Raw genomic sequence first — 25,914 nt, forward strand, 5'->3', positions numbered from 1 at the left:
GCTGTCCTCACAGCTGCCCCAGCCCCAGGCACTGTTTCTGGGGGGAGGGAGGTGGGACCCACACAGGAGCAGGGGCTGAACCCAAGTGCTCCCAGGTGTCCTCATGGCACACAGTGGCCCAGCTGAAGTCAGCCCCTCAAGGACAGCATCCTGGATCAAATCAGGGGTTAACCTAAGTGTAACTTTCCGGCCCAAGAACCCCGAGAAGTCAGGCAGGGCCGCGCACCTTTTGGCAAAGGGAGGGCCAGGCCCTGCCTGTCCTGGCTCCCTCAGTCCAGAGGCCCCATGTCACCGCCAACCGGGCGGCTCCCTCACCTTGGAGACCCTGTCTCAGGTCCCGGTGGCCCGCAGGTACCCCGGGAGGAGGGCGGGGAGCCGGCGGGCAGCTCACCTCCTCCAGGCGCTCGATGTTGGCCTTCAGGCAGGGCGTGCAGGACCTCAGCTCACTGTTCTCCTCGTCCAGCTGCTGCAGCCTGGGGCACAAGAACCACAGAGCTGTCTCCGACCACCACACGCGCCCACACAAGGGCCAGAGCTCCTTACAAGCCAGGACGGCGTCCACACTCAGGTGTGCAGAAGCCTCACGTTTACAGAAAAGCTGTCGACACCGAGCGAGTCCCTGGACCCCAAGCCCCTTGCGGCTTCTCGAGGCGTCTGCTTGTCCTTGTGGCGCTCAACACATTCACACTGGAAACAGGTGACCAAGCCACGGCCTCGACCCAGCTTCCCACTGGCACCCCTTCCCATCAGGTCCCCGCCCCGCAACGCCGCCATGGCTCCTCTGTCCCCTCAGGGCTGCAGCATCTCTGGGCTTCCCCGCTTTTCGTGACCTTGACGTTCTGAGCCGGCCCAGCCCTGTGTTTGGTGGACACCTCTCAGGCTAGGCTCATCTGGGGTCCTCCCGTGACTGGACAGGCTGTGGGTCTGAGGAGAGTCCCACAGAGGGGGGTGCCCTTCACGTCCCGGGTGACGTTGACCTGGACCACTGGGTGGTCTGCCTGCCAGGTGTCTCCTTGGTCAAGTTCTGCTTTTCCCATCTGTCCTCTGTCTTCTGGAAGCCAGTCATGGGCCCCGTCCAGGCTCCAGGGACCCCCAAGGGGGCTTCTCCGCGTGTTGTTCCGGCTCCTCTGCAGGGGTCCTCATTGGCCCAGGCTCTGGCAGAGGCTCCTACTGTGTCCCAGCTCTGCCCATCGGAGCCTGTGATGCGCCGCCTGACTGTGCTCCAGTACCTCCCCACTTCTGCTGGTCTTCCTCTGGCCCAGCCACACAGCCGCCCTTCTCCCGGGAGCCCTGGTCCCCTCACGCCCCTGAGCCCCCAGAGCTGCGGGTCCAGGCACAAGGAGCTGCTGACTGAGGCGCACAGGGCAGGCAGTGACCCTGAGGGCCATCTCACTCCCTGAGGGCCTCTCGAGGCCCCATCCACCTTCAGCCCCAGCTGCTGCCTGTTCGGGCAGCAGGATGGCCCGCCCCATGGCACCCACAGGCCAGTGGACAGGGCCCCACGGAGAGGTTCTCCCAAAGTCCGCTGACCCCACTGTGCCGAGGTCCAGTAAGAAGGCTGTCCCGGGTGCTGGTGCTGCAGGTCTGCCCCCAGGAGGCCTCTGTCCAGGGAGACCCCAGCACAGCTCTGCGTGCAGCCCCTCCTGCCACCCACCACTGTGAAAATGTGTCCAAATACATTTTCCAGCTTTAAGAGCCGGACATAGACACATGCTTAAGAGCCTGGAGTCATGACTCACTGCTACCTGCTGAAGGCTGAGGGTGGGATGGTTAAGTCACAAAGATGGTGACTCTGCAGGAGGACGGGTCAGACGACCCCACAGCTCACCGACAGCCTGTGGGCCTTTAGGTTCTCTGCCGGTTTTGAGATGCACGTGTCACCATGCGTGGACACCGCAGACCAAGTTCCTGGTGCCCTCCTGTGCCTTTGTGGGCATCTGCATGGAGCCTGTTCCCCTTTCCTGGCTGTTTAAGGCTCGTGGAGCCCAGGGTAATGTTCTCAAGTTGCCTTAAAGAAAGATGGTGACTTTGATTTGGTTGGTGTAACGTCCTCATGAGAAAGATTAGAGGAGGTGACATCCAGGTGGTGTCAGTCTTTGATCCCCAATAAGCGTGGCCTTCAGTACAGTTTTCGAGTTTTCTTCACAAAGGTCTTCCCACTGTTCCTACGGTCAACTTTGTTCCTAGGTACCGTGTCCTGGGGTGGAGGGCTGTGTGGTGACAGTGCAGCTCTCTCTCGTCATCACTGGTCTCCTGTCCCGTCTCCCCTCCCTGTCCTGCCCACCCCTCCCCCACCCCATCTTCCCTTCCCTCCACCCTCCATCTCCCCTCCCCCACCTGGCCTGCAGGTTCTCGATCTCGATGCTCTTCTCCCGCTCCATCTTGCACAGGAGCTCCTTCTGCTTGCGTGTCTCCTCTAGGACCATCTCGCAGGCTCTCAGCTCCTGCTCCTTGAGCTGCTCCTCCAGGGCGTTGGCTCTGCCAGCAGAGGGGGAGGGGAGAGACTGTCCTGAGATGCTGTGCCCGGACCTGGAGAGTGGCCCTGCCCAGGGGAAGGCACTGAGGATCATCCCCCACGGCCCACAGCTCTCGTCAAGGGTGGTTCTGAAGCAGGAGACGTGTCTCCCAAAAGAGCCTCCACCCCACACTGAGGGTGCCTGGGCTTCAGACCCTGGCACGGTCCCGACAGCAGGGACAGTCCTCATTGTTCTCAGGGGACCTCACCCCCACCCTGGATGGCACCCACAGTAGCTGCCAGCTTGCTGGGTGTGAGTGGGAGACCCTCTCGGGACAAGACCACTGGGTGCCTGGCCCCAGGCGCCTCTGCTACTCCAGATTGGGGACGTGGTTTACAGACTGCCCCCCACAAAGTCAGATGCAAAGGCAGGTGTTGCAAGATGGTGGTAGATGCGAAGACATGTCGCAAAAACTCGGGGACAGATGGAATGTCCGCACGGAGACCCCGACTCTGGTATCTTCCCAGACCACCACGCCTACTTGCAGGAGACCTCCCAGAGATGGGCTCCCGGGGACGGCCGCGCTCGTGTGCCCCCCGCCACCCTGCACGTGGGGCTTCTCGCCTGCTTTTTGGTGCCTGCACCTGAGAGGGCTTGGTAGGCCGAAGACCACCAGACACCACAGGAAAGCTCCAACACGAAACGCCCAGAGCAAACAGGAAACACGACCCAAAGGAGACACACATCTTGTGGGAGACACTGCAACTGTCACGCTCAGAGGCCAGAGACACCACACCCACGAAAGAGAGCAGCTGTCACAGGAGCAATGCCAACAGAGGTAGCTTTAGCAATTAAAACTCCAACATAACAAAATTCTGAATTCAATAGAGGAACTGAAAGAAAAAAACCGAGAATCATCACACAGCAAGAAAGAATGAGAAAGTCAGAAAACAGGAAAGTAAAGGAAATGAGAAGGACGGTCCAGAAGGTCTAACGCCTGACTAACAGAAGTTCAGACTGACTACTGAACTTGGAAGAAAATGGGAGAAACTGTACAGAGAAACAATCCCAGGAACGATCCTCCTGAAGCTGAGGGAGCCGCTTTCCAGATTTAAGGGCTAGAACCTCCTGCCCTGGCTCAGTAGAGACACGAGACATCACAGCACCCGGGGAGGGAGCAGGACCCGCAGAGCAGTGAGCCCGGCGGTGCCAGGGTCCTCCTGCTCACAGACGGACAGACGGCAGCGGGGCAGGATCCCGGGGTAGCTCCCAGAGGAATCCCAGACTCAGCCACTCGTCGGTGGTGGGGAGCGCCGGGGGGCACAAAGCCTTTTTCAGACACGTGAGGCCTTAGGGAGCTGGGTTCCTATGCCTTGAGCAGGACCTCTGTTTAGAAACCAAGTGGGCGAAGACGTGGAATCTGGAGAATAAGAAACCAGATGTGGGGGACGCAGGTGGAACTTGTCACATGCAGGAAAAAAGGCCATGGGGGGTCATAGGCTGGGAACTGCAAGCAGTCCTAGGAGTGCAGGGCTGAGGGGACTCAGGAAAAACCAGGAGTGGCCCAGCAGCCAGACATGGCAGGCCTGGGGCTGGTGGGCAGGGTGGGCAAGGTGGGCTTTTCACCAGCGTGTGGGTGACTGTGATAAAAGCCCGCCAGGCCAGAAGGCCCTACCACCATCTGAGAAAGCTGTCTGGCCGCCCTCTCGATCTCCCTGGCAGCCCCCACCCAGAGCCCAGTGCTGTCTCTGAGCCCCAAGTCTTGGTCTCCTAGTCCAGGCGGTCTCAGACACGTTGCAATCCTGCATCAGGACAGGTTCTTGGAATAGGGGCACACGCCAGACGCCACCATATGGGAAGCCCAGCTAGGTGTTCTGAGGACACAGTGTGGCCCTGGCTGCTCTTAAGGGGCCCTCCCTTGCCCTTTCCTCAGGGAGAGCCTCGTTCATTCCACCAGCAGCCAGCAAGCTGGCCCCCAGCAGCTGGATGGGGGGCGGTGCCTAGAGAACCTGAGGGGAGAACCACCAGAGGGCGGATCACACCCCATAGGCTGCAAGAGATCTGAACCCTGCTCACCTGTGCTCTGCGCTCACCTGTGTGCCTGCTGTCACCTGTGTGCACCTGTGTGCTCTGCGCTTACCTGTGTGCTCTGTGCTCACCTGTGTGCACCTGTGTGCTCTGTGCTCATCTGTGTCCCTGCGCTCACCTGTGTGCACCTATGTGCTCTGTGCTCACCTGTGTCCCTGCCCTCACCTGTGTGCATCTGTGTGCTCTGTGCTCACCTGTGTCCCTGCCCTCACCTATGTACACCTGTGTCCCTGCCCTCACCTGTGTGCACCTGTGTGCTCTGTGCTCACCTGTGTGCTCTGTGCTCACCTGTGTGCATCTGTGTGCTCTGCGCTCACCTGTGTCCCTGCCCTCACCTGTGTGCATCTGTGTGCTCTGCGCTCACCTGTGTCCCTGCCCTCACCTATGTACACCTGTGTCCCTGCCCTCACCTGTGTACACCTGTGTGCTCTGTGCTCACCTGTGTGTGCTCACCTGTGTCCCTGCCCTCACCTGTGTCCCTGCCCTCACCTATGTACACCTGTGTCCCTGCCCTCACCTGTGTACACCTGTGTGCTCTGTGCTCACCTGTGTGCTCTGTGCTCACCTGTGTCCTTGCCCTCACCTGTGTGCATCTGTGTGCTCTGCGCTCACCTGTGTCCCTGCCCTCACCTGTGTGCATCTGTGTGCTCTGTGCTCACCTGTGTCCCTGCCCTCACCTGTGTGCATCTGTGTGCTCTGTGCTCACCTGTGTCCCTGCCCTCACCTGTGTGCACCTGTGTGCTCTGTGCTCACCTGTGTGCTCTGTGCTCACCTGTGTCCCTGCCCTCACCTGTGTGCATCTGTGTGCTCTGTGCTCACCTGTGTCCCTGCCCTCACCTGTGTGCACCTGTGTGCTCTGTGCTCACCTGTGTGCTCTGTGCTCACCTGTGTCCCTGCCCTCACCTGTGTGCATCTGTGTGCTCTGCGCTCACCTGTGTCCCTGCCCTCACCTGTGTGCCTGCCCTCACCTGTGTGTCCCTGCCCTCACCTGTGTGCCTGCCCTCACCTGTGCACCAGCTGGAGGTTCTCCTGCCGCAGCCGGCTGTGGTGCTCCCCGCTGGCAGCTGTGTCCTTTTCCAGTTCCGACACCCGCTTCTCCAGGAAGACGACCTGGGGAGTGAGACGGTGGCTTGAGAACAAGGGACTGGGAGAGGGCGTGCCCCGAGTAGGCTGTCCTGGAGGCCACACCCACCAGGCTGGAGAGCACACAGCGCCCTCAAGCCGCAAAGGGTGAGGCCTCAGGGGCAGTGCCTGCACAGAAAGGCCCAGGGTTAGCCCCGCCCGCCTCAGGCAGCCAGGCACACTCAGCAGGTGGTGAGAGGTGTGATGACCAGACCACCAGACTGGAGAGCAGGGAGGGCTCAGCAGAGCTGAGATGCTGCAGAGAACAGATCCAGGAGGAGGGTGGACAGGTGGACGGGGAGGAGGGCGGAGGGGGAGGTGGCAGGAAGGTGGATGGGGAGGTGGCAGGGGGCGGATGGGGAAGGAGGGCAGAGGCAGGAGAGCGGATGCCGACGCAGGTGGACAGGGAGGAGGGCAGAAGGGGAGGCGGGCAGAGGGGGAGGCGGGCAGACGGGGAGGAAGGTGGAAGGGCAGGAGGGCGGTGGGGGAGGAGGGCAGCCAGGGAATTGGGGAGGAGGCAGGGCTGTGCTGTCACCTGGCCCGGAGCCCTGACCCCAGCCAGAGGGAGGCTGCCCCTCCCCTAGGAACCCCTCAGAAGCAGCGGATTCTACCCACCAGCCTGGCTCAGGGCCCTGGCTCCAGGATCGCTGCAGGTCGTGGGCCCCCCAGCGCCTCTCCATGAACAGGTGTCCCTCTCCTGTTCACCCGAGGCTGCCAACCCTGATGGCACCCGCAGGAGACCTGCAGGGCTGGGGGGGTTTGCTCAGCCACCACAGTGCCAGCCCCGCCTCCCACCGTGCTCTGCACACCTCGCCCAACACACTCGCCATCCCTGCCACCCGTGCAGGGCCCACCTTGTCAGCGATGTCCTCATCCACGCCCTCCACGGGGCCTGGGGCAGGGTCCTGCAGGGCCTCCATGGTCAGGGCCCCCGACTGCTGCAGGTGCCTGTGGAGGAGAAACGACAAGCCGGTCCAGAGGTCCTTCAGCGGGGCGTGGAGAGCAGAGAAGGGGAGTGACCACGGAGCCAGGCCTGTGCACATGAGCAAGCCCGGAACAGTCCAGAGGCAGAGCCCAGGTTCCCACCGAAGGGCCTTCCGGCAGGACGCCACGACCAAGGGCCGTGCAAGCGGGGGCCTCACAGGCCCAGCCTCCTCCTATGCCAGCTCCTGGGCCGGGTACTTTGTACTTGGGCAATAAAACAGGACGACACCCCTCTCGGCAATATGAGGGTCTGGGGGCACACTGGGACTTCAGTGCCCTCTGTCTCTGACGTGCAGGCACACCGCTGGGGGAAGCCACGGGGCCCAGGCTCGGGGCTCCAGCAGCCGAGCAGGCCCGCGGCTCTGACGCACATGAGAGACTCAGCGCGGTGAGACCCCACCCAAGGAGGCCGGGAACCCCCACCGTGCTAGGGCACGGGCTCCCGCAGGCAGTCACATAGCTAAGGACACAGCACGGAGAGCCAGGTCAGTAAAACGCTATTAAAAAGTGTGCTCTATCAAACGTATGAAGGAGGCTGTATCTCCTTTTCAGTACTGACCAAGCTTCCACATTCTTTTCATCTTTTTCCAGACACATTCTAAGGGGAACAAAAAACAAAGGCATCTTCATGCCCAGGGGCCTCGAGCCAGACGATGCCTTGGGGGACGTATCAGCAACGTGCTGTGGACTTCACTGACCCCACAAGGGCCAGGAGGACGGCATCAGCTCCCACTGAATCACTCCGTGTCCACGTCCACAGCCGGGAGCCGAATGTGAGCTCCTGGCCCAGAGACCATCCTGAGGAGGGGCCCCGCCTGGGGCCGACACCCGACCCTGATCTCAGACCGGGGGCTGACTCCCGGCTTGGGGGTGTGTGGCCAAGCATGGAGCCATCTCAGTAAGGTGAAGGGTCCTTGCGTGGGGGTGGGGAGCTTGTTTATTTAAGCCCATCCTCACTGAGGAGGCCCAGCAAGAGAAGGGACCCGGTTTCCGATCCACTCAAAGGAGGTAGGTCAGGTCAAGCCCTAGACATGACCAGACCCCAGAGCCGCTGTCGCCCTGCAGGGTCACCAGTGCCCAGCCCCAGAGCCGCCTGCACATGGGGACCACAGCCAGGTAGAGAGAAGTGACCGCAGGCGTGCTGAGCTTCCTCAGGAGGCCGGGGGCAGTTATGGTGGCAGGAGACTAAAATTGCACGCATGTATATGTGCGCATGGCAAACTACACACAGACTGGGCCTTCTTACACAAGGGCACCTGCGAGGGAGGGTCAGTCCTCAGAGCAGCACCACAGACCAGCCTCAGGGGTGTGGCCTGGAGCCCAGGCCCCCTGGGCCTGACGAGGGGCTGGGAGGACGGGACTCAGCCAGCAAGACCGGCCAGCTGCAGGTGTTTGGGTGAAAGGCGGGGCAAGCACGGCGGTAAGGCCACAGATCTGGTCAGAGCCTAGTCAGGAGCCACGAGGACCACCTGGGACGCAGGGGACAGCGAGGACAAGTGAGCAGCGTGGGCCTGCGGGGTGGCCCAGGGTCATAGGAAAACCAGCGATTCACAGCCTCAGGGACGGACGGTGCGAAAGCAGGTGGCACCAAAGACTGGATGTTCAGGGACCACACGCTGGAGGAGAGGCCCTCCAGCACCCGAGGGGCCACAGAGAGGAGCACAGTGGGGAGGGCAGGCCCCCACCAAGCACACGACTGGGGACCAGGGTCTCTCAACGGGCTGCACCCAACCTGTGAATTGCCCGAAGGCCAGCCAGCAGGCCGGCTGAAAGAGATGCACTGTCCCCAGCACACATGGGCGAGGGCCCCCGCTGGCTGTGAGCCAGAGGCCTCCAGAAGGAGGCAGCACTCAGAGAGGGGTGGACGGGAGCGCCGAGCAGAGGCCGCCAGCAGGCGGGGGGTCGGAGGACACTGCAGACCAACGCCCTAGAGAGGCCGGCAGTCAGGCAGGAGCCTCCAGACTGGAGCTGGGCCTTCCACTCCGCCAGCATAATTAACCAGGAAGAGGGCGCAAAGGCACCCCGAAGAGGCCTGAGCGTCAGGGAAGGGGATCGCTCCTAGGAGCTCCCAGAAGGGAGACGCGGTCACCAAGAGACCCAGAGAGCACTGGACCGGACCCTCCACAGCGGCGCTGGGACTAGAGCCTCGAGCAGCGCCTTCCAAGCCGCGAAAGGGAAACCACTTCTGATGTGGAATTCTGCACCAAGCCAAACCACAGGGGCGAGGCAGCCAGTGAGGGCACAACTGTGTATTTTCTGGGCACCCCTCTTCTCAAGAAGCTACAGGAAGACGTGCCAGACAGAAAACGGAGATTAAAAAGGGAAGAAGGCCCCAGGGGGGCAAGACAACCTGACACCTGAAAGAGACATGCAGCCTGCACGGCATGGGCGCGGAGAGCCAGGGCTCCAGGGGACGTCCAGGCAGGGGCAGTGTAGGCAGGAGATGACACAAATAAAAACATAAAGGCAATCACTGTCTCCGGGAGAAGCAACAATGCTTCTCAGAAAGGAAATTCAGTAAACACATCACAAGCTTCCCAGTGGAGAACGCTGGCCTCGGACATGCCTGGTGGGAGGGGTGTGTCCACACGCCCTCAGTGCCGGGAGCCAGGGGCAGCTCCATGACTGAAGAGTGAACAGACAGTCCCGATGCGTGTTGTTCACAAACTTGTCGACCTCCTCGCTGGGGGGAAATGGCGGGGCAGGACGGAGCCCTTGAAGGAGGCGGACCCAGACTCGGGCTGCAGCTTTGGGGGCCCCCTGACCCTGCCCAGCCCTCTGGTGGGAAAGACTCGACCCAACTGGAGGGAGGCGAGGGCTCCCACCACAGACCGTCTGCCACACACCGGGGTCCCCGTCTACCGCTGGAGCAAGTCTTTTTACAGCCCACCCTTCAAATCATTTTCAGTCCCAAACCATCAGAAGTGACTTTCAAAAGTTTTCTTGAAAAAGTGCCATGAGCAGGGATACGTTTCAGAAGGGGTCCTACCTTGCCACCTTCTTGCTGGAGAGCCGCTTCGTTGGACTGCAGAATGAAAACAAACAGGAAAGTGGAGTCAGAGGACAGACAGGGAGCACGAGAGGAAGCAGGAAGTGCAGGCGAGGAAGATAGGGGTGGGGGCGCATCACAGGCATGCACACCCGTGCCCCCGGCCGCGCCATGCAGGAAAGGCTGGCTCAGCAGAAACTCAGGGACACAGGGACAACCTCAGGGCCCGGCAAGGCCCCTGTGGGTCACATGGTCCTAGCTGGCACAAAAGTCTTAAGATGGAGTCACCACCGGACCTTTAGGGCAGGACCCAGAGGGGGCCACACGGGGTCTGAGCCATCAGCCAGTGGCACATCCCCGATGCTGTGGGGCCACACTGCGCTCCTGAGGCCTGGCCGCCAGAGGCCCATGTGCAGCATGAGGGTCGCGTGCACAGGAGGTTCTGCCGTGGGTTTTGATCCAGCGCAGGCACCGCGTACCCTCAGCCCCGGCCGCCTGGAAACCCAGAAAGCGTTCCTGCGCCATCCAGGGCAGGCACGTCAGCTCCAGGGTGCCTGCCTCACGGGACCGTATGCAGTGGCGGAAGGGCCAACTGACCACACCTCTCGCCTCTGACGTCCTGGGTTCCACTTCCCAGTTTACCTGCTAAACCATCGCCGGGCTCTGAGGAGGCACCAGCCGCCTCGCAGAGAACAGCGAGGGGCTGGGAAGGGATGTGCCCCTGGCCCAGGCTTGTGACGCTGCGGCAGCACAGGAACCCAAGACGGGGCCTGCTTCTTGGGGCCCAGCTGCACGAGCCGCGCTGCAGTGGAACTCAGGCCCTGACGGCCACCCCCTGGCAGGTCTCTGGTGGAGCTGCTCTTGAGAGAGGCCCCCCACGCGCCAGCAACAGCATTCCTCCAGTGGGAGATGTCCAGCAAGTCTTGAAGGTGTGGCCATAGGCTGGTGGCTCTCCTCCCTGCCGTCCTCGCCTCCCTGCCAACCCCTGGCCCCGTGGGAACTGGTCACTCTCACACTTCCCATTTAGCTCACTACATGTCCCTCTCCTGACTGACGAAGCATCAGCTCAGGACAGACCGCTGTCCAGCTGACTCCTCCCCCAGGGCCCGCAGCACCTACACCTCTGGGTAAACTCGACTCCCCATTGTCATGCAATGAACTATTTCAGGGAGGCACCAGGAACATGGCAAGTACGTGTGTTCTGAGGGTCGGGAGGTAGAAATCATGCCTGATGTCAAACCTGCTGGACACTGGACTGAGTCACCTTTCACAACCACACACCAGATCTGCTCACCCTGAGGCAGTTCCATGGACACCGAGGGCAAGCCTCTCCTGGAGCATGTATGAAGGGAAGTTCCCACCTGACAGCTGTGTCCCGATCGTAATGAAGGCTTTGATGGCATGTTAACTCTCTCATTAGCGCCTTTCTTAGGGGACAGGTGGCTAAAATGGACATGAGACCCCCTAGATTTGCTGGCTGGACGCAGCCAAGCCCTGGTCTATTCTTTGCCCCACAAAGCCTCACAGAAGCGACTGTGGCCACCCTGCGGCAGGCCCTCAACGTGGAAGAGACCACCTCCACGTCAAGAGACACCAGAGCCTGAGAACTAATACGCACGTGTGTCCTCAAGTTCACTCTCAAACACAGAGACGGCAGGGCCCTGCTAAGGAAGTACAAAATGACCTTTCCAGCTGGGGGGGGGGAGCAGCCTGGCTGAGGCATGTGTAGAGCACTGGGCTGAACACGAGGGGTAGAGGGAGCCAGTGGGTCTCCGAGCCCACTTCTCCCCTGAAGAGCCTTACTGGGCACCTCCAGTTCCTCCTCAGTGCTGCCAAGGCCCAGGCTCCCTGCAAAGCTGCCCATCAGCCCTGTCCCTCACTTGACTGGGCACTGGCTGGACCCGGCTGAGTGGGGCAGGAGGATGCGCACAACGGGCTGTTGTCGAGGGTCCACCAGGCTGGCTGAGGGGCCGTTGGCAGGCCTGGGGGACGTGGATACGTGGCACCATTAGGATGGTTCACGTTCCACACGACTCCCGCCAGTCCAAGGCCCCCTCCTCCAGGAAGTCCCCCGGAAGTCTGCAGCACGGGTGGGCACGTCACCCCCATCTTGCCTGCCGGGTGGTCCTGCACCTCCTCCACAGGGCAGGGCTGTGGGGTGTGTGGCATGAGGGCTCGTGGCACCACGCAACAAGCTAGAGTGCCAACCTGCCTCACGGACACGATGCACACCAACCACCCAAGCTGTTTCCTGCAACTGGAGGCTGTGAGGAGCCAGCGGCCAGCCCCGGGACTCTGACTTGGGGGTGGGCGGCATCAGGCGGAGAGGGGACCAGATGAGGAGGGGGACCAGCAGTACACACACACGGAGCAGTACACACACATGGGCGGCGGAGCCCCCGGGATGCCCAGCAGAATGCCGCCCCCGAGAGCTGCCCCCAAGTCTGCACCCAGACCTAGGTCCCTGCAGGTTTCCCGATGCTGCTTCTGTGCCTCCACTGAAAACGTCTTTCGGTAAAATGCAAAGAGCATGTCCTCCTAAGGGCAGGCCCTCCTCTGTGCGCTGGCCGTCCGCAGGCAGGGCAGGACGGGGGAATGAATGGTGGCATGCATGTGGGGCAGCAGGCCGTGCGAGCACATGCAGGGCCGGGCGGAGGCGAGTCCGTGGCCCGCAGGCCCACTGGAGGGAGCCCCCGGCACACGGGCGGCACCTGGCCAGGGCTGCGCGGGCACTGCGGGCCGGCAGGGTCTCCCGCGCCCGGGACAGACAGCAGGCCTGGCACCACGGGTTACCTATTCTTCTCAAGGTCGTTCAGGCGAGCAGAGAGGTCCTCAAGGCGGTTGATCTGCCTGTGGCACTGGCTGCAGTAAAACTCAAAGGCCTCGTCAGTGAGGATGCTGTGCAGCTTGGTGCTGAGTGGGTCGGCGCTGGAGGGGGGAGAGGTGCGTCTTCAGGAGGGGCAGGGCTGGGGGCCGGGCGGGTGGCCGTCAGGAGGCCTCTGCTCATGGCCGCAGAGGCCCTCAGCACCACCTCTGGGGCCGCGATGCACCCCGTGCGGTGGCCGGAGCGCTTCCTGGTCAGGCGCTCAGAGGACGTGGGCAAGCCCGGCAGCTTCGCGGAGAAGTGAGCGTCGCCACCCCTGCGCCCTCCGTCCAAAACGTGTCCGTGTGAGAGCGGAGCAAGCGGCCGACACCTCGCTTCCCGCCCTGTGGCCACGGCAATAACTGTCTAGGGAGCACCACAGCCAGGGACTGCAGGGAGGACTTCCCCTAAAAACTCAGAATCGTTACTGCCCCACGAAGTAACCACGGGGGCCTTCAGGGCAACGGGAAGGGCGGCCACAGCTTGCGGACACGAGGACCCCAGGCTACTGGAAAGCGAAAGGCAGACATCAACTGAAGCACAGATGTTACCCTGATGCAGGCGGACGCGAAACCAGTGGAGGCAGGTGGGCGGGGGGCCTCAGCCGGGCCCTCGCGCAACGCCAGCGGAGTGCACCCCTCTTGGCACAGCCAAGTCCACGACCTCCATGTGGGCATGGGCGGAGAACCCCCAGAACCAGGAGCAGGGGGACGGGGGCGGGCAAGTCCCTGGCCTGGACACGGGGGTGGGCGCTTCCTCCAAGGCCTCCTGTCACCCAAGAGGAAGGGGAGCCAGGAGGAGCCCGCCCGTGAGCCAGGGCTGGCCCGCCAGACGCCACCGCTCGGGTTATTCAAGGCCGAGCCTTCCAGTGTGGAGATGCCAGGTCATTATAGGAAATGAATCCCAACAGCCATCTGTGATGCAAACACTTCTCTCAGAGGCTGGTCAAAGGACAAGCATTCAGCTACAAGAGGAACACGGTCTGAGGATACGCGGGAAAACACGGTCAAACAGAAAACTCCGAGCAGCCAGGCAGGCCTCGGAGCTCCTGCAGCCTCGTCTGGCTGGTAGCAGTAAAAGGAGTCGTTTGAAGTTTCTGGTTTCCAGTGCAAGTAAAAGGGACGTTTATACTACACTGTAGTCTAAAGCATCATGTCTAAAAAACAACGTAGGGACTTCCTGGACTCCCCCCCAGCTTCCAGTGCAGGGGGCACAGGTTCAATCCCTGGTCGGGGAACTAAAATTCCAAATGCTGTGGGATGCAGCCAAAAAAATGTACAATGTGCATACCTTAACTAAAAAATATTTTATTGCTAAAAAATGCTCACCATCACCTGAGCCTTTAGGGAGATGCAGTTGGTTCACAACAGTCATGTCGTAGGTTGCTGATCCTAGATCCCCACCATAATCATAATCATACCAAAGGTTCGGAATGCTGAGAATTGCCAAAATGTGACACAGAGACCCAATGTAAGCACTGCCCTTGGGAAAGTGTGGCAGGGTTTCCACAGGCCTTCAGTGTGTAAAGAACACGAAGGGGCGTGTAGGGCGAGGCCCGTCAGCACAGCGAGACTGGGAGAGCTGAGCAGGACGCCAGCGCTCACTCACACAGAACAGGCCACACATACACCACACACGTCACACACACAGAACAGGCCACACACACACCACACACAGAACAGGCCACACACACACCACACACGTCACTCACACAGAACAGGCCACACACACACCACACACAGAACAGGCCACACACACACCACACACGTCACTCACACAGAACAGGCCACACACACACCACACACGTCACTCACACAGAACAGGCCACACACACCCCACACACGTCACTCACACAGAACAGGCCACACACACACCACACACGTCACGCACACAGAACAGGCCACACACACACCACACACGTCACTCACACAGGCCACACACAACACCACACAAGTCACTCACACAGAACAGGCCACACACACCCCACACACGTCACTCACACAGAACAGGCCACACACACACCACACACGTCACTCACACAGAACAGGCCACACACACCCCACACACGTCACTCACACAGAACAGACCACACACACACCACACACGTCACTCACACAGAACAGGCCACACACACCCCTCACATGTCACTCACACAGGCCACACACACATCACACACGTCACTCACACAGAACAGGCCACACACGCACACCAGCCACATGTCACATACACAGAACACACGTGACACACACACAACAGGCAACACACACACCAGCCACACATCACACACACAGAACACACGTGGCACACAACAGGCAACACACACACCAGCCACACATCACACACAGAGAACACATGTGACACACACACAACAGGCAACACACATACCACCAACATATCACACACACCACACACACTCTCTCTCACACAGAGAACACACATGACACACACTGAACAGGCGACACACACTGAACAGGCAACACACACACCACACACACATCACACACAGAGAGAGAGAACACATATGACACAGAACAGGCAACACACACATGAGCCACACATCACACACACCAGCCACATATATACCCTCTCACACACACAGAACACACGACACACACACACACATGGCCTCCCTCAAGCTCACCGCAAATCACAACTCAGTTCACAAGCAGCGCTGAGAAACCCACTGTGTACCCTGGCTCCAAGCCTGGGTGGGGCTCGGCTGAGGCCTCTCATACGAGGAGTGACTGGACCACGACGGGACATGAGGAGCTGCAGCCAACATTCACCTCAATGGGAACCCTAAACTCGGTGGCATTGCTCAGCTACATCACAGGGAACGAGACCAGCCTGCAGACAGGAGACTTTACCTGGGGGTGAGGAAGGCAGGGTCCCTGCAGCCGTGGTCCCCACCGCAGAGGGTCTCTGGGGACAGCTCCACCTCACTGCCCTCGCCATAGTCCTCGAAGTGCTCCTCGCCACCTATAACCGTGACCACAGACTGGCCCTGCAGGTGGGACCTGCGGAGGCAAAGGAGAGTCAGCCGCCACCTCAGGACAGAGCACACCAGAGCTGGGGATGTGACCTGAGCCTCTGGTCAGGGCCCACAGCGACCACATGTGTGACGCCTGTTCCTGCAGTCACGCTGGGAAAGGTAAACTCAGGTGACACTGACTTTGCCCACAAACGCCGCTTGGCCCAACAGACCCAACAACACCATGTCCACAACCAGAGCATCATGGTCTGTGTCCTCCAGTCACAAGATGCCCCGGAGTCTGGGGTTCATGCACCCCGGCTCCTGGCAGACGCTCCTGGCCAGGGCCAGACCCCTCCCTACCACAGCCCCCCCACCCCAGAACCTGTGAGCAGGCACTGGAAGCTGCCCCTTGAGGGGCCCGGGGGTCACGGAGGCTGTCCGTCCTCTGCCTAGACCCACAGCCGCGCACACGCAGCTTGGGCTCCACCGTGACCCAGCCCGTGGGCTCGGGATCTCAGCCATCTCTGAAGAGCACCCTGAGTCTGCCTGCCGCCCGCTGGCCACCGAAGCCAAGAAGAAGGGATCCCTCCCGACAGTTGCCCCATTACACACAGCTGCTTTCTGTTCCTCCAGACGAGCTGCTTGTGTGTGCACGCACCCAGACCCGGGACAGGAAGCCGCCCGCATGGCGAGAGGGATCGTGCACAGCCTCCACGGGTTGGACACGGGTGCTCGGGGCAGCAAGCAGCCAGGTGCGTGTCCCCATGTCAGAGGGGACGTGCACCTCGTGCTGGGGACCTGGGGTGGGCCGCGAGCCTGGCACACACCACGACGACAGAAAACAGGTGACCTCAGCTCAGATCAGCATCCTGTCGCCGATTCAGGTATTTCTCCCACTGACGCTCACATGATGTCAGTGCGTCCTGACAGCAAGTAACTGCTCAGGCAGCCCAACAGCCCAAGGCTGGAAACTTGAGAGAAAATTGAAGACCTCATAATGGTTTCCTGCGTTTGATGCTTCTCCAGCTTTGATTACTTGACCCAAATGGAATTAAACGAACGTACCTGATTACCTTAAAAACACTGGTTAGGAAGCTGTCGCTAAGGCAGTGCCCCAACCCCACGTGTTCCGTCCTAACCCTCTCTCCCCAGACCCTGAGGAGCCACACAGGCCCCTTCGTCTTCACGCGCAGGGCTCGGCCCATGACCCCCCACAGCTGTCCCTCTGGCCCCAACAGAGCCGAGGGCCCACTGTGCACACATGACCCTCCTCCCCATCAGATGGCCACCCCCACCACGGCAAGCCAAGAAAGACTCCAGTAAATGCAGCAATAAACTATGTTCGAAGATTGGGAAGCCCATACTTCAAGATACTGGTTCTGTCAAATAACCTGTGGACCCAGCCCAGCCCAGCGGGCGCCCTCCCCAGAGACTAACAAGCCGAGTTGGGGCTCCACATGGATGTGCCAAGGCCAAAGGAGCTGACGCAGCCTTGGAGAGGGGGCTGGAGGCCACAAGGCCAAGGCGGCCAGCCAGCACAGCACACACTTGGCCACTTCGTGGGCCAGAGAGCAAAGACGAAGCTTCAAACTGAGCCTGAGCCAATGGACATCCTGACGCCTCTGTCTCCCAAGGATGGGAGATGTGACGCCTGCCTCACAGCACACACGGGAGATGCAGGGCTGAGAACAATGGCAAAACAAAGCTTTTAAAGAAAAGTGCAAGTATCGCTGCAGTGATGTGGAGTGACCAGAGCCTGAAACAGCAGAGACAGGCCAACCACAGACACACAGACGCCCCGGAGAATGAGAAGGTACCCTGAGCGAGTGGCAGGGGACATGCTTGCAGCACATCTGGGACAGAGGGGACCCCTGAGACACCGCAAAGGCTCCAACCGCTGAGGCTGGAGGACCTGGGAGACCAGGTCCACCCATGCCCGTCTGCACAGAGGCAACTGACATGGAACTGAGAAGCAGCACCCGCTCACTGTCCCATCTCTTGCAGACAAGCTTGCAGAGCCCGGCTATCAACAAAGGGGCACCAGCCTGCAGGGGAGAAGGTCTCCACAGGGCAGCATGCCAGCAAGGCGCCGCCCATCAGGCTCCTGGGAGATCCAGCTGAGGACCGCCCACTCTGCGCCATGACAGGACAGGAAGAAGCAGACGAAGCCAGGAGCTGCCAGGATGGAGCAGCCAGCTGGCAGGGAGCCACCAACACTGCCTGAGACCATCCGACCCACAGTAACCCCTACAGCCAAGCCCAAGCCCCACACACACCCCAGTCCGCAAGGACAAACCCCTCACAGAAAGACATGATGCTCACGTGCAGCAGCTGCATCCAGGAAACCTAAACTGCAAGCTGCCCCGGAGCCCAGGGCCCACTGACAGGAAATGAAGGAGCCGCACACATTCCCGCAGTGCGGCTGATGACAAGAATAACCTGCCTGGTGCCTCTGGACCAGGTGAAGACGCTTCCTGAAGAGCGCGTCTCTTGCCGCATCGTGAGAACCAAGACCTGTGACAACAAAACCCTGAGCGCCAAGCGAATGCCCCTTCCACGACTGCGTGTGAGCATCCCTGATGGGCAGCCCGTACAGCCTCTCCCAGGACTGGGGCCTCTGCAGGACCCCCCCAAGGGCCCCCATGACCCGGCCTGCCAGCGGCTGGGTGTGCAGGTGGGAACGCACCTGCTGGGCAGCAGCAGCAGGGCGCCGTGCCCAGGCTCCTCCGCAGCGTCCAGGCACTCGGGCGGCACCAGGGTGCCCGTGTCCTCGTCCGTGAAGGTCTCACACTCGCTGTAGGTGCTCTCGGAGCCCATGTACGCACTGTCCGTCACCTCGTTGGCCTAGGAAAGATGCCCAGAGTCAGTCCTGGCCACAGAAGGGGCCCGTGGTGGGGAGCATCCATAAGGAGATGCCCCTCCTGCACTTCCAAGCAGAAACAGTGGCTCATGGCAGACTTCAGTGTTTTTTAAAGTTAGTTGTGTACGTAAACATGCCTCACGCAGACACAAGTGCCCCAGTATCCCAGGGTACACACCAGGAGAGCCAGCCCTCTGTGGCCCCCGGCACTGAAATGACGTCCACCCCCTGAACTGACGTCCAACAGTCTAAGGACACGCCTTTTTCAATTTGAAAGTTCCCACCAATAACTACTACCTACGTGCAGACTATTGCTCTGAAGTTCAATTACGTGGTCTAACCTCAAAATCTGAATTCATCAACTGTTGGATCAAGTACTGGTTAAGGGCTACTTTCCCATTAAACACACCTTTGTTTTCACTCTTGTGGACCCAGTACCAAGTAGGTATCTGAAGGCTGTCCAAATGAACTTACAGCCAGTACACAGGTTGCCTTCACTTCGTAACCTTGGCTTTAATCAAGGGGCAACTGCTCTGGTTAGCAAAGCAGCCAAGCTTTCACGCTGGTTAACCGTGGACAAATGAGTGAGATTTCAGAGAAGAGGCAGGAGAGGCTGCACTTTGTCCTTGGGCTCTGCCACGAGATTGGGGGGGTGGGCCAGAGGGCCCTGCACGGCTGGTGCGGGGCAGCGTGAGACAGGGAAGGCCCCAGGTGCTGCTGCAGGCCTTCCTCGACGCTCCTGTTCCAAGGAAAACCCCATACTTCTCCAAGTCCCAGGCAACTATGTAATCCACAAAGTGCTCACTTCAAAACCGAAACCAGGGACTCCCTCCCAGAGGCCCTCACTGTGCTTCTCATCACCATGGAGGGAGTGCTCCGGTCTGAGCCTGCAGGCAGGCACCGTGGCATCGAGGCCGGACCCACAGCCCCAGGTCCGAGGGACAGCTGCCCAGGGCCCTCCTCACGCCCGCTCGCCCTCGACCAGAAGCAGGTGGGCCCATACACCTGAGACACGGGCTTCCCGCAAGGACAGCAGAGGCTCCTCTGGCCAGCGGGGCCCCAGTCCTCGCAGGCAGCTGGGTGCACAGAAGTGCTGGCCCACTCGGTGCCAGGGTGGGCCTGGCGCTCAGGCCTGCTGACCTCACGCGCAGTCATGGCTGCAGCCCGAGTGAGCCCTCCTCCTGGGGCTTGGCAGGACCCTCAGAATGGAAGTCACCCCCTACCCCCGCCGGCGCAGGAAGACAGACAGACGCTAGATAATCCCAGCTGCGCTCAGAAGAGACAGAGGTGCATCGCCCACCTTCCATGCTCCGTCCCACAGCTGGACCGACCCCCAGGGCCCAGAGCGGCCCACGGGCAGGAGGCCCTGAGGCTCCTGGAGGACCCCAGGCAAAGTCTGATAGGGAGGAGGGTTCAGGAGGACAGGGCAGCTGGTCTCACCCCTGGAGTCAGGCTGCCCTGAATAAGTGTCACAAGCCAGATGTTTTCCAGGGAAGGCTGGTGAATCTGCCTCGCAGGAGGCAGAGTCTGTGTGGGGCGGCCCCTGGAAGAGCACAGAGGGGCTCAGAGCCCTGCCCCTACAGCCCTGGTGCCGCCGGACAGGGCCTCACTCCACCAGCCCACCCTCTAAGGCACCAACAGAGAAACGACCACAAACTACTTTTCAGGATGAGTTCAAGGAAATCACAGTGCGCCTAAGAACACTTGGCTCTTTGCTCACCAGGTAACAAACATGGTGGACAGGAAGCTCGAGCGCACCGCCCTCAGTGAAGAGCTCCGGGGCGGCCAGGGCTGCCCAAGGCCCTGCCATCCGGCCATGGTCCCTCTGAGGGGAACTGGCAGCCGGGCCGAGCGTGGCCAGGGTCCTGCCTTCTCTTACCCTCAGATGCCCGCCCAGCCAGCCCGGTTCCACACAGCAGCTCCAGGAAGGGCGCGTGTGCGGACGGCCTTCCCATGGAATTGGGTCCCGGGACTCTGTCCAGCCGGCCGTCAGCTCTAGTGGCCTCCTACTGGCCGGGCATGCGGAGGTTCTGTCTGTCCACCTGAAGGTCCATCACAGCCTCAGCAGTTGTTGAACCTGCTCCCAGACGTGCTCCATTAAACCTGCTACGCTGGTTGGCAAGGAGGCAAAGTTCAGGAAACGCTTGCTAGGCTTTTAACAGATATTTCTCAAAACAGAGAGGCTCTTGTTCTTGCTTTTCTAGCCCTTCTGATAAGAGTCTGCACAAAAAGCCCATTTCCCCATCTTCTTATAAGGCTGGGAGTGGGAGGGGAGGGAGCCGGAGAAGGCACAGCGGAGCCCACTCCTATCTTCCCGCTCTCCTCGCCAGGCCAGGCGGGGTCCTCCGCAAGCCTTCTTCTCTTCTCCATCACAAAACCTCAGACAAAACGTCAGCGACAATCTGCACTCACCCCCCCCCCCCGCCCCTTCTTAGAAACTTCACATCAGAAACTTTCTTCTGGGAAATTCTCTGGGGGCACTTTCACTGTCAAGGATGCAATAGTTTCAATTCCTGGTTGGGGAACTAGTAATAAGATCCCGCAAGCCACATGGTGAGGCAAAAAAAAAACCCAACACCTTTCTCCTGGAAGCTTTGCTACAAGCTGGGGCCACAGGGGTGCTTGGGAAACGCTGGGAGCCATGGACCCCCATCGCTGGCAGGAAAGGACCTGAGAGAAGCCCTCGATGTTATACACAGGGCACCCCTGACCAGCACTCTGGACCCCACCAGAAAATCAACAAAAGGCAGAGGGTCTCCAAACGTGGTACCGGATGTGATACACATAATCTTCACTCACACTCTTACAGGACTTACTTGGCTTACAGGATTCAAAAGTTTAGGGGGAAAAAAAACCCCAGCTCTCCACAAGTCTCTGTAGAGCACCTAATTCCACTCCTCTCAAAATCACATCTAAAACCTTAGAAAGCAAAAAATACATGGAGGAACCTTTAAGGCCCGATGCTCTGGTTTCCAACCAAGTCTATAAAATCGTGAAGAAGCAAAACTATGGAGACAGTACAAGTTCAGAGGTCTCAGGTGCTGGTGGGAGGGAGGAGCCTGGGGAGCAGAGAGGATTCTTAGAGCCCTGAAACTGCAACTATTAACATCTACAGATCCTACACTGCCAAGACTGAGCCCTGATGTAAACCTGCCGCTTCGTCGGTAACAATGTATCCATACTGTTCCCTTCACAACAAGTGGGAGATGTTCATGGCAGGGACACTGTGTGTGTGGGGGGGGTGAACCGGGAACTTCCTGTACCATCTGCTCCATCTTCTGTAAACCTAAAACTGCTAGAAAAAAACGAAGTGTATTAATTCTTTTAACACAACAATAACTTAAAATATCCCCTCCTTGTTGAACACAAATTATTATCTAAACACCTGAGCAGCACTCCTGTTGCATACTGTCAGGTTTCCATCCTCACCTTCTGAAGGTGACAAGCCCAAGGCGGGGGCTGGCATGCCCACGAGTCAAAGCACCATCAAGGAGGGAGGGTCGCACCTGTGAGCTGCAAGGGGTGCACCTTGCAGAGAAGGGGGGGCTGGGGGTCGGAGGGCACTCCAAGCCTGCTCCATCAGGCTCCAGGAGGTAGCCCCAGTGTTGACCCCTTTCACTATTTAGATCACAGAAGTCACTCAAGTTCCCTGGGGCATCCGATTTCCGTAAACCAGAGGCTTAAAGCAACAGGAATGTATTCTCCCACAGATCTGGAGGCAGAAGTTGGAAGTGAAGGTGTCAGCAGGGCTGAATTCCTCCTGCTGCTCAGGGGGGATGTCCTCTAGCTCTGCCCACGTCTTCATACCGCCTTCTTCCAGTGTGTCCTCTCCCTTTCTCTTCCAAGGACCCTGGTCACTGGAGTCAGGGCCCACTCTACCCAGCATCATCCCATCTTAAGATCCCTAATGAACTCTGCAAAGATCTCTTCTCCAAATACTGTCACTTTCATGGCTTCCAGTGGACTTCTGGGGGCTACGATTCAACCCATGATGCCCATGTATACATAAAATACAAAGAATCAACATAACACCCTAACAGAAATACCAGAGAAGAACAGAATGGAAGATACTGATGGCAAAGCATGCTCTGGGGTGTCAACAGGCAGGAGAGGTCAGCTGCTAGCCAACCAGGTAAGTGAAGAGACCAGGGTCCCCTGGATGCTCCAAGACAAGCAGCCTCTCCCAGCCCGAGCTGCTCTGCTGGGAGGCTCCAGGTGTGTTGGTCTTCTAGAGCCTTCCCCAACTCACCACTCCAGGGTCCAGGGCTGAGGGTGGGCTAGCAGCTGACATGTCAGGGACTGCACGCCCTCCCTGCCCGACCACGCCGCCCCTCACAGCCATCACTAGTCCCTGCTGGCACCCGGCCCCCGCCGCGCAGCAGGACTGGCCCGGCGCCCCCGGTCATCCAGGACGAAGGCAGCAGCCGCCACTGGGTGGGGACACATGGCAGGCGGTTCCCATCCTCAGAGGTGCAGGCCTAGCTGGGTTCTGGGACAGAGCTGTGAGGGGTGAACAGCTGCGGGTGGCCTGGAGGACCGTGCTGGCAGAAGTGAACCTGTGCCATTGAGGGCCAGTTTCTCAGAGCAGGGAAACAAGACGCAGAGACTCCGTGGAGGGCAGGGGTCCTGTGGGCCGTCAGCACTCCAAGGGGCTCTCATTTCCCAAGGAGCCAACGCCCAGAGGGTGAGGGCATGGCCTCAGGCCCATCCTCTCCCCACACCCCGCCCAGGGCAATAGCAGGCTGAGGGGCTGCCACAGCTGTGTTTTTTAAAAAGGGAAATTCCTCAGGACTTCCCTGGTGGTCCAGTGGTTAAGACTCCAGGCTTCCGATGCAGGGGGTATGGGTTCGACCCCTGGTAGGGGAATGAAGGTTCCCATATGCCGCGTGGCCAAAACAAAAAAACTCCAGATGGAGCCACTGGGGCCCTCCCAGCCTCTGCCTCACCGCGCCCGTGATGAAGCTGTCTGAGTCTCCTCTGTGGCTCCGCTCGCACACCTTCTCCCCACGGTGCACATGTGCTCAATTGCTCACTAGTGTCCGACGCTGTGACCCCATGGACTATAGCCAGTCAGGCTCTTCTGCCCATGGGACTCTCCAGGCTAGGATACTGGAGTGGGGTGTCATTTCCTTCTCCAGGGGATCTCCCCCCCCCCCAGGGGTTAAACCCGAGTCTCCTACTAATTAGACACAGCTAATCCTGCATTGGCAGGTGCATTCTTTCCCACTGAAAGAATGGGACGCCCTCCTGGGGGGCAGGGGTTGAGGTCAGCAGGATGTAAGTCAAGTGTCCCCAGGCCCATTTTCTGGGTCTAGGGACATTCTGAATAAAACAAGACCCTCACAACACATCCTGGCGGCCTGGCAGAAGGGCCCAGCAACGACATGGGAGAGCCTGCCCTCTGCTGACCCCAGGCCCCAGGGGCTCCCCCTGCCGTCAGCCTCCGTGCAGAGCATGGAAAGCAAACCCCTGCTTGCCCTGCACGGCTCCCCAGGGGCCAGCGAGTGACGCAGGGTTTAGGGTGCACGAGGAAGGGGTGTGTGTCCGTCAGACTCCCCCTCGGCTCTCCCAAGAAAACCACTTGCCTCAAAGGTCACGAAGTCATCGAACTCCTCGGGGCAGGCAGGCAGCTCTTCGTCAGGGGCAGGTGTGACACCGCACAGCGGGCCGTCGGGATCTGCAGGAGAGAGGAGACAGTTCAGCGGCGGCCCCGGGCACCCCACACTGGCACAGGGAAGGGGAGAGAGGGGATGGCTCAGCGGCGGCCCCAGGTACCCCGTGGTGTCACAGGGAAGGGGAGAGAGGAGACGGCTCAGCAGTGGCCCTGGGCACCCCCGCGGTGGCACAGGGATGGGCACACGGGGGGACATGGGAGGCCCGGGCAGGAGGCAGCAGGCAGTGCGGCCCCTGGGGCCTTGGCTTCGCGCCAGCTCTGGTGGAGGGGGGCCCAGATGGCAAGAGGGTCACTCTTTACAGAGCTGCTGTGCTGTAAGGAGAAGGCGGAGGACACGGAGCTCTGCGGTGCTCTCCCGCTCGAGAAGGAATGACCTGCCACGCTCCCTTTTCATCAGTTCATTTATTTACTTATTTATTTTAGCTGCACCATGTGGCTTCGGGATCTCAGGTCCCCGATCAGGGAGCAAACCTGGGCCCTCGGCAGCGAGAGTACAGGGTCCTACCCACGGGACCACCAGGGAAGTCCCAGATGCCGTATTTTCAAGAACCTGTCCTGCAAGGATCAGGTCGAGAGATAATGTCTGTCCAGTGTGCCAGATTCGCACGGCCTTCATTTCCTCCCTTTCACTTTATCATCTACAACATGTTTTATTTTATAATGAGTCTCAAGGAAACTCCATCACGTCACGCTGGGTTACACTGACATCAGCAGAGACCCCACTTCTCAGACAGGACCCCACAGCAGCGACCCTCCTGAAGGAAACGCCCTGCCCCCCTGCCCCCAGCCTCTGAGCAGCCCGAGCCAGTTCCAAAGAGCAAGCATGATGCCCTTGTTTCCGCAGAGACACCACGACACCACGACAAACATCCACCTGGTCTTTGTCCCTGTCCCGGCACAGAGCCCCAAGAACCCGGGATTTCCTGAGTGGAGGCTGAGAGGAGCTTCTTTTATGCATAACAAGCCCCTTTCAACCTCACCTGGGTTCACACCAGTCAGGTGACTCTGGGATGATGGGGGCTAGTTGCCAGGGGAAACTACACTCCACCCCGGACCTCTGACCTCCTGGGACAGGGAGGGACTGGAGACACAGGTAATCTCCCAAGGTCAGGGGTTAACCAGTCCCGCCCGTGGAACAGAGCCTCCACTCACACCCTGGACGGAGGGGGTCAGGGACTTCAGGCTGGGAGCACCCACAGGAGCCAGGAGGGTGGCACGGCCCAGATGCCTCCACGTCAGGCCCTGCCCTGTGGACCTGGCACCCCGCTGCTCACAAATCAACAGGGACCAGGCAGCAAAGCGCCTGCCAGGGCTCTGAGCCCTTCTAGCAACCATCAGGCCCAGGAGGGGCTGTGGGACTCTGGCCTGTGGTCAGGCCAGGCGGAAGGCAGGGCAACCGGCACCTGCAGGGGCCGTGCTCGCTCTGGGCGGCGGCTATGGGATGCCCAGGTGGTGTCCACAAAGCACGGAGAGCTGCTCCTGAGGAAAACCCACGCACAGGGCATCTGAGCTGTGAGCACAACACAGATGCCAGCACTTAACATCAGTCATGTATCCGTGGATGCCCCTGAGGCCAACTGCACCAGCCAGCCCCCTGATGTGCCTGGGAAGGGATGCTGGGACATCAGCACCAGCCTCCTTGGTCGAGGACGCTCTTCTCCGGCACGTGGACCTAAGTCATAGCCCCCAGCCAGGCTCTGATGTCCACAGCCTGGGGTCACGGGGCCACCTGGGGAGGGGCCCTCGGCACAGAGCAGTGGCAGGAACGCGGTGCCACCCTGCTTCTGGAGAGCCCTCAGGCCGAGCGGAACAGTCATGCTTCCCCTCGACGGCCTGGCAGAGCTGAGTATCTAAGGTCCAGTCACTGAGGCGTCCCCACCAACTCAAGGCTCAGCGCCCTCAGG

At 60.1% G+C, this 25,914-nt stretch overlaps 1 protein-coding gene and 1 long non-coding RNA gene across 6 annotated transcripts in view; one reads left to right on the forward strand and one right to left on the reverse strand.

Moving 5' to 3' along the window:
* RAB11FIP3 (RAB11 family interacting protein 3) overlaps nucleotides 1–25,914 on the reverse strand; it is a 57,457-nt gene that overhangs the window by 2,027 nt on the left and 29,516 nt on the right. The window contains exons 3-11 of one of the 5 annotated variants that reach the window (XM_081558425.1): nucleotides 23,922–24,013; nucleotides 18,163–18,320; nucleotides 15,370–15,519; nucleotides 12,433–12,567; nucleotides 9,640–9,675; nucleotides 6,521–6,614; nucleotides 5,551–5,654; nucleotides 2,338–2,478; nucleotides 392–473 (exon numbers count right to left, since the gene is read on the reverse strand). In XM_081558425.1, coding sequence (XP_081414551.1) covers nucleotides 392–473; nucleotides 2,338–2,478; nucleotides 5,551–5,654; nucleotides 6,521–6,614; nucleotides 9,640–9,675; nucleotides 12,433–12,567; nucleotides 15,370–15,519; nucleotides 18,163–18,320; nucleotides 23,922–24,013 — 992 coding nt within the window. Of the gene's footprint in view, nucleotides 1–391; nucleotides 474–2,337; nucleotides 2,479–5,550; nucleotides 5,655–6,520; nucleotides 6,615–9,639; nucleotides 9,676–12,432; nucleotides 12,568–15,369; nucleotides 15,520–18,162; nucleotides 18,321–20,215; nucleotides 20,718–21,152; nucleotides 21,364–23,921; nucleotides 24,014–25,914 lie in introns of those variants that run through there. The other 4 variants (XM_081558424.1, XM_081558429.1, XM_081558428.1 and 1 more) reach the window with 4 other exon arrangements.
* On the forward strand, nucleotides 461–11,041 carry LOC145532759 (uncharacterized). The gene is made up of 3 exons (XR_014073513.1): nucleotides 461–697; nucleotides 6,947–7,135; nucleotides 7,242–11,041. It is a non-coding gene; the product is annotated as an uncharacterized LOC145532759 (long non-coding RNA).

This window comes from Giraffa tippelskirchi, chromosome 13 (genome assembly GCF_054371585.1).
Source record: "Giraffa tippelskirchi isolate mGirTip1 chromosome 13, T2T-mGirTip1v1.2.pri, whole genome shotgun sequence".
NCBI classification, from domain to species: Eukaryota; Metazoa; Chordata; class Mammalia; order Artiodactyla; family Giraffidae; genus Giraffa; species Giraffa tippelskirchi.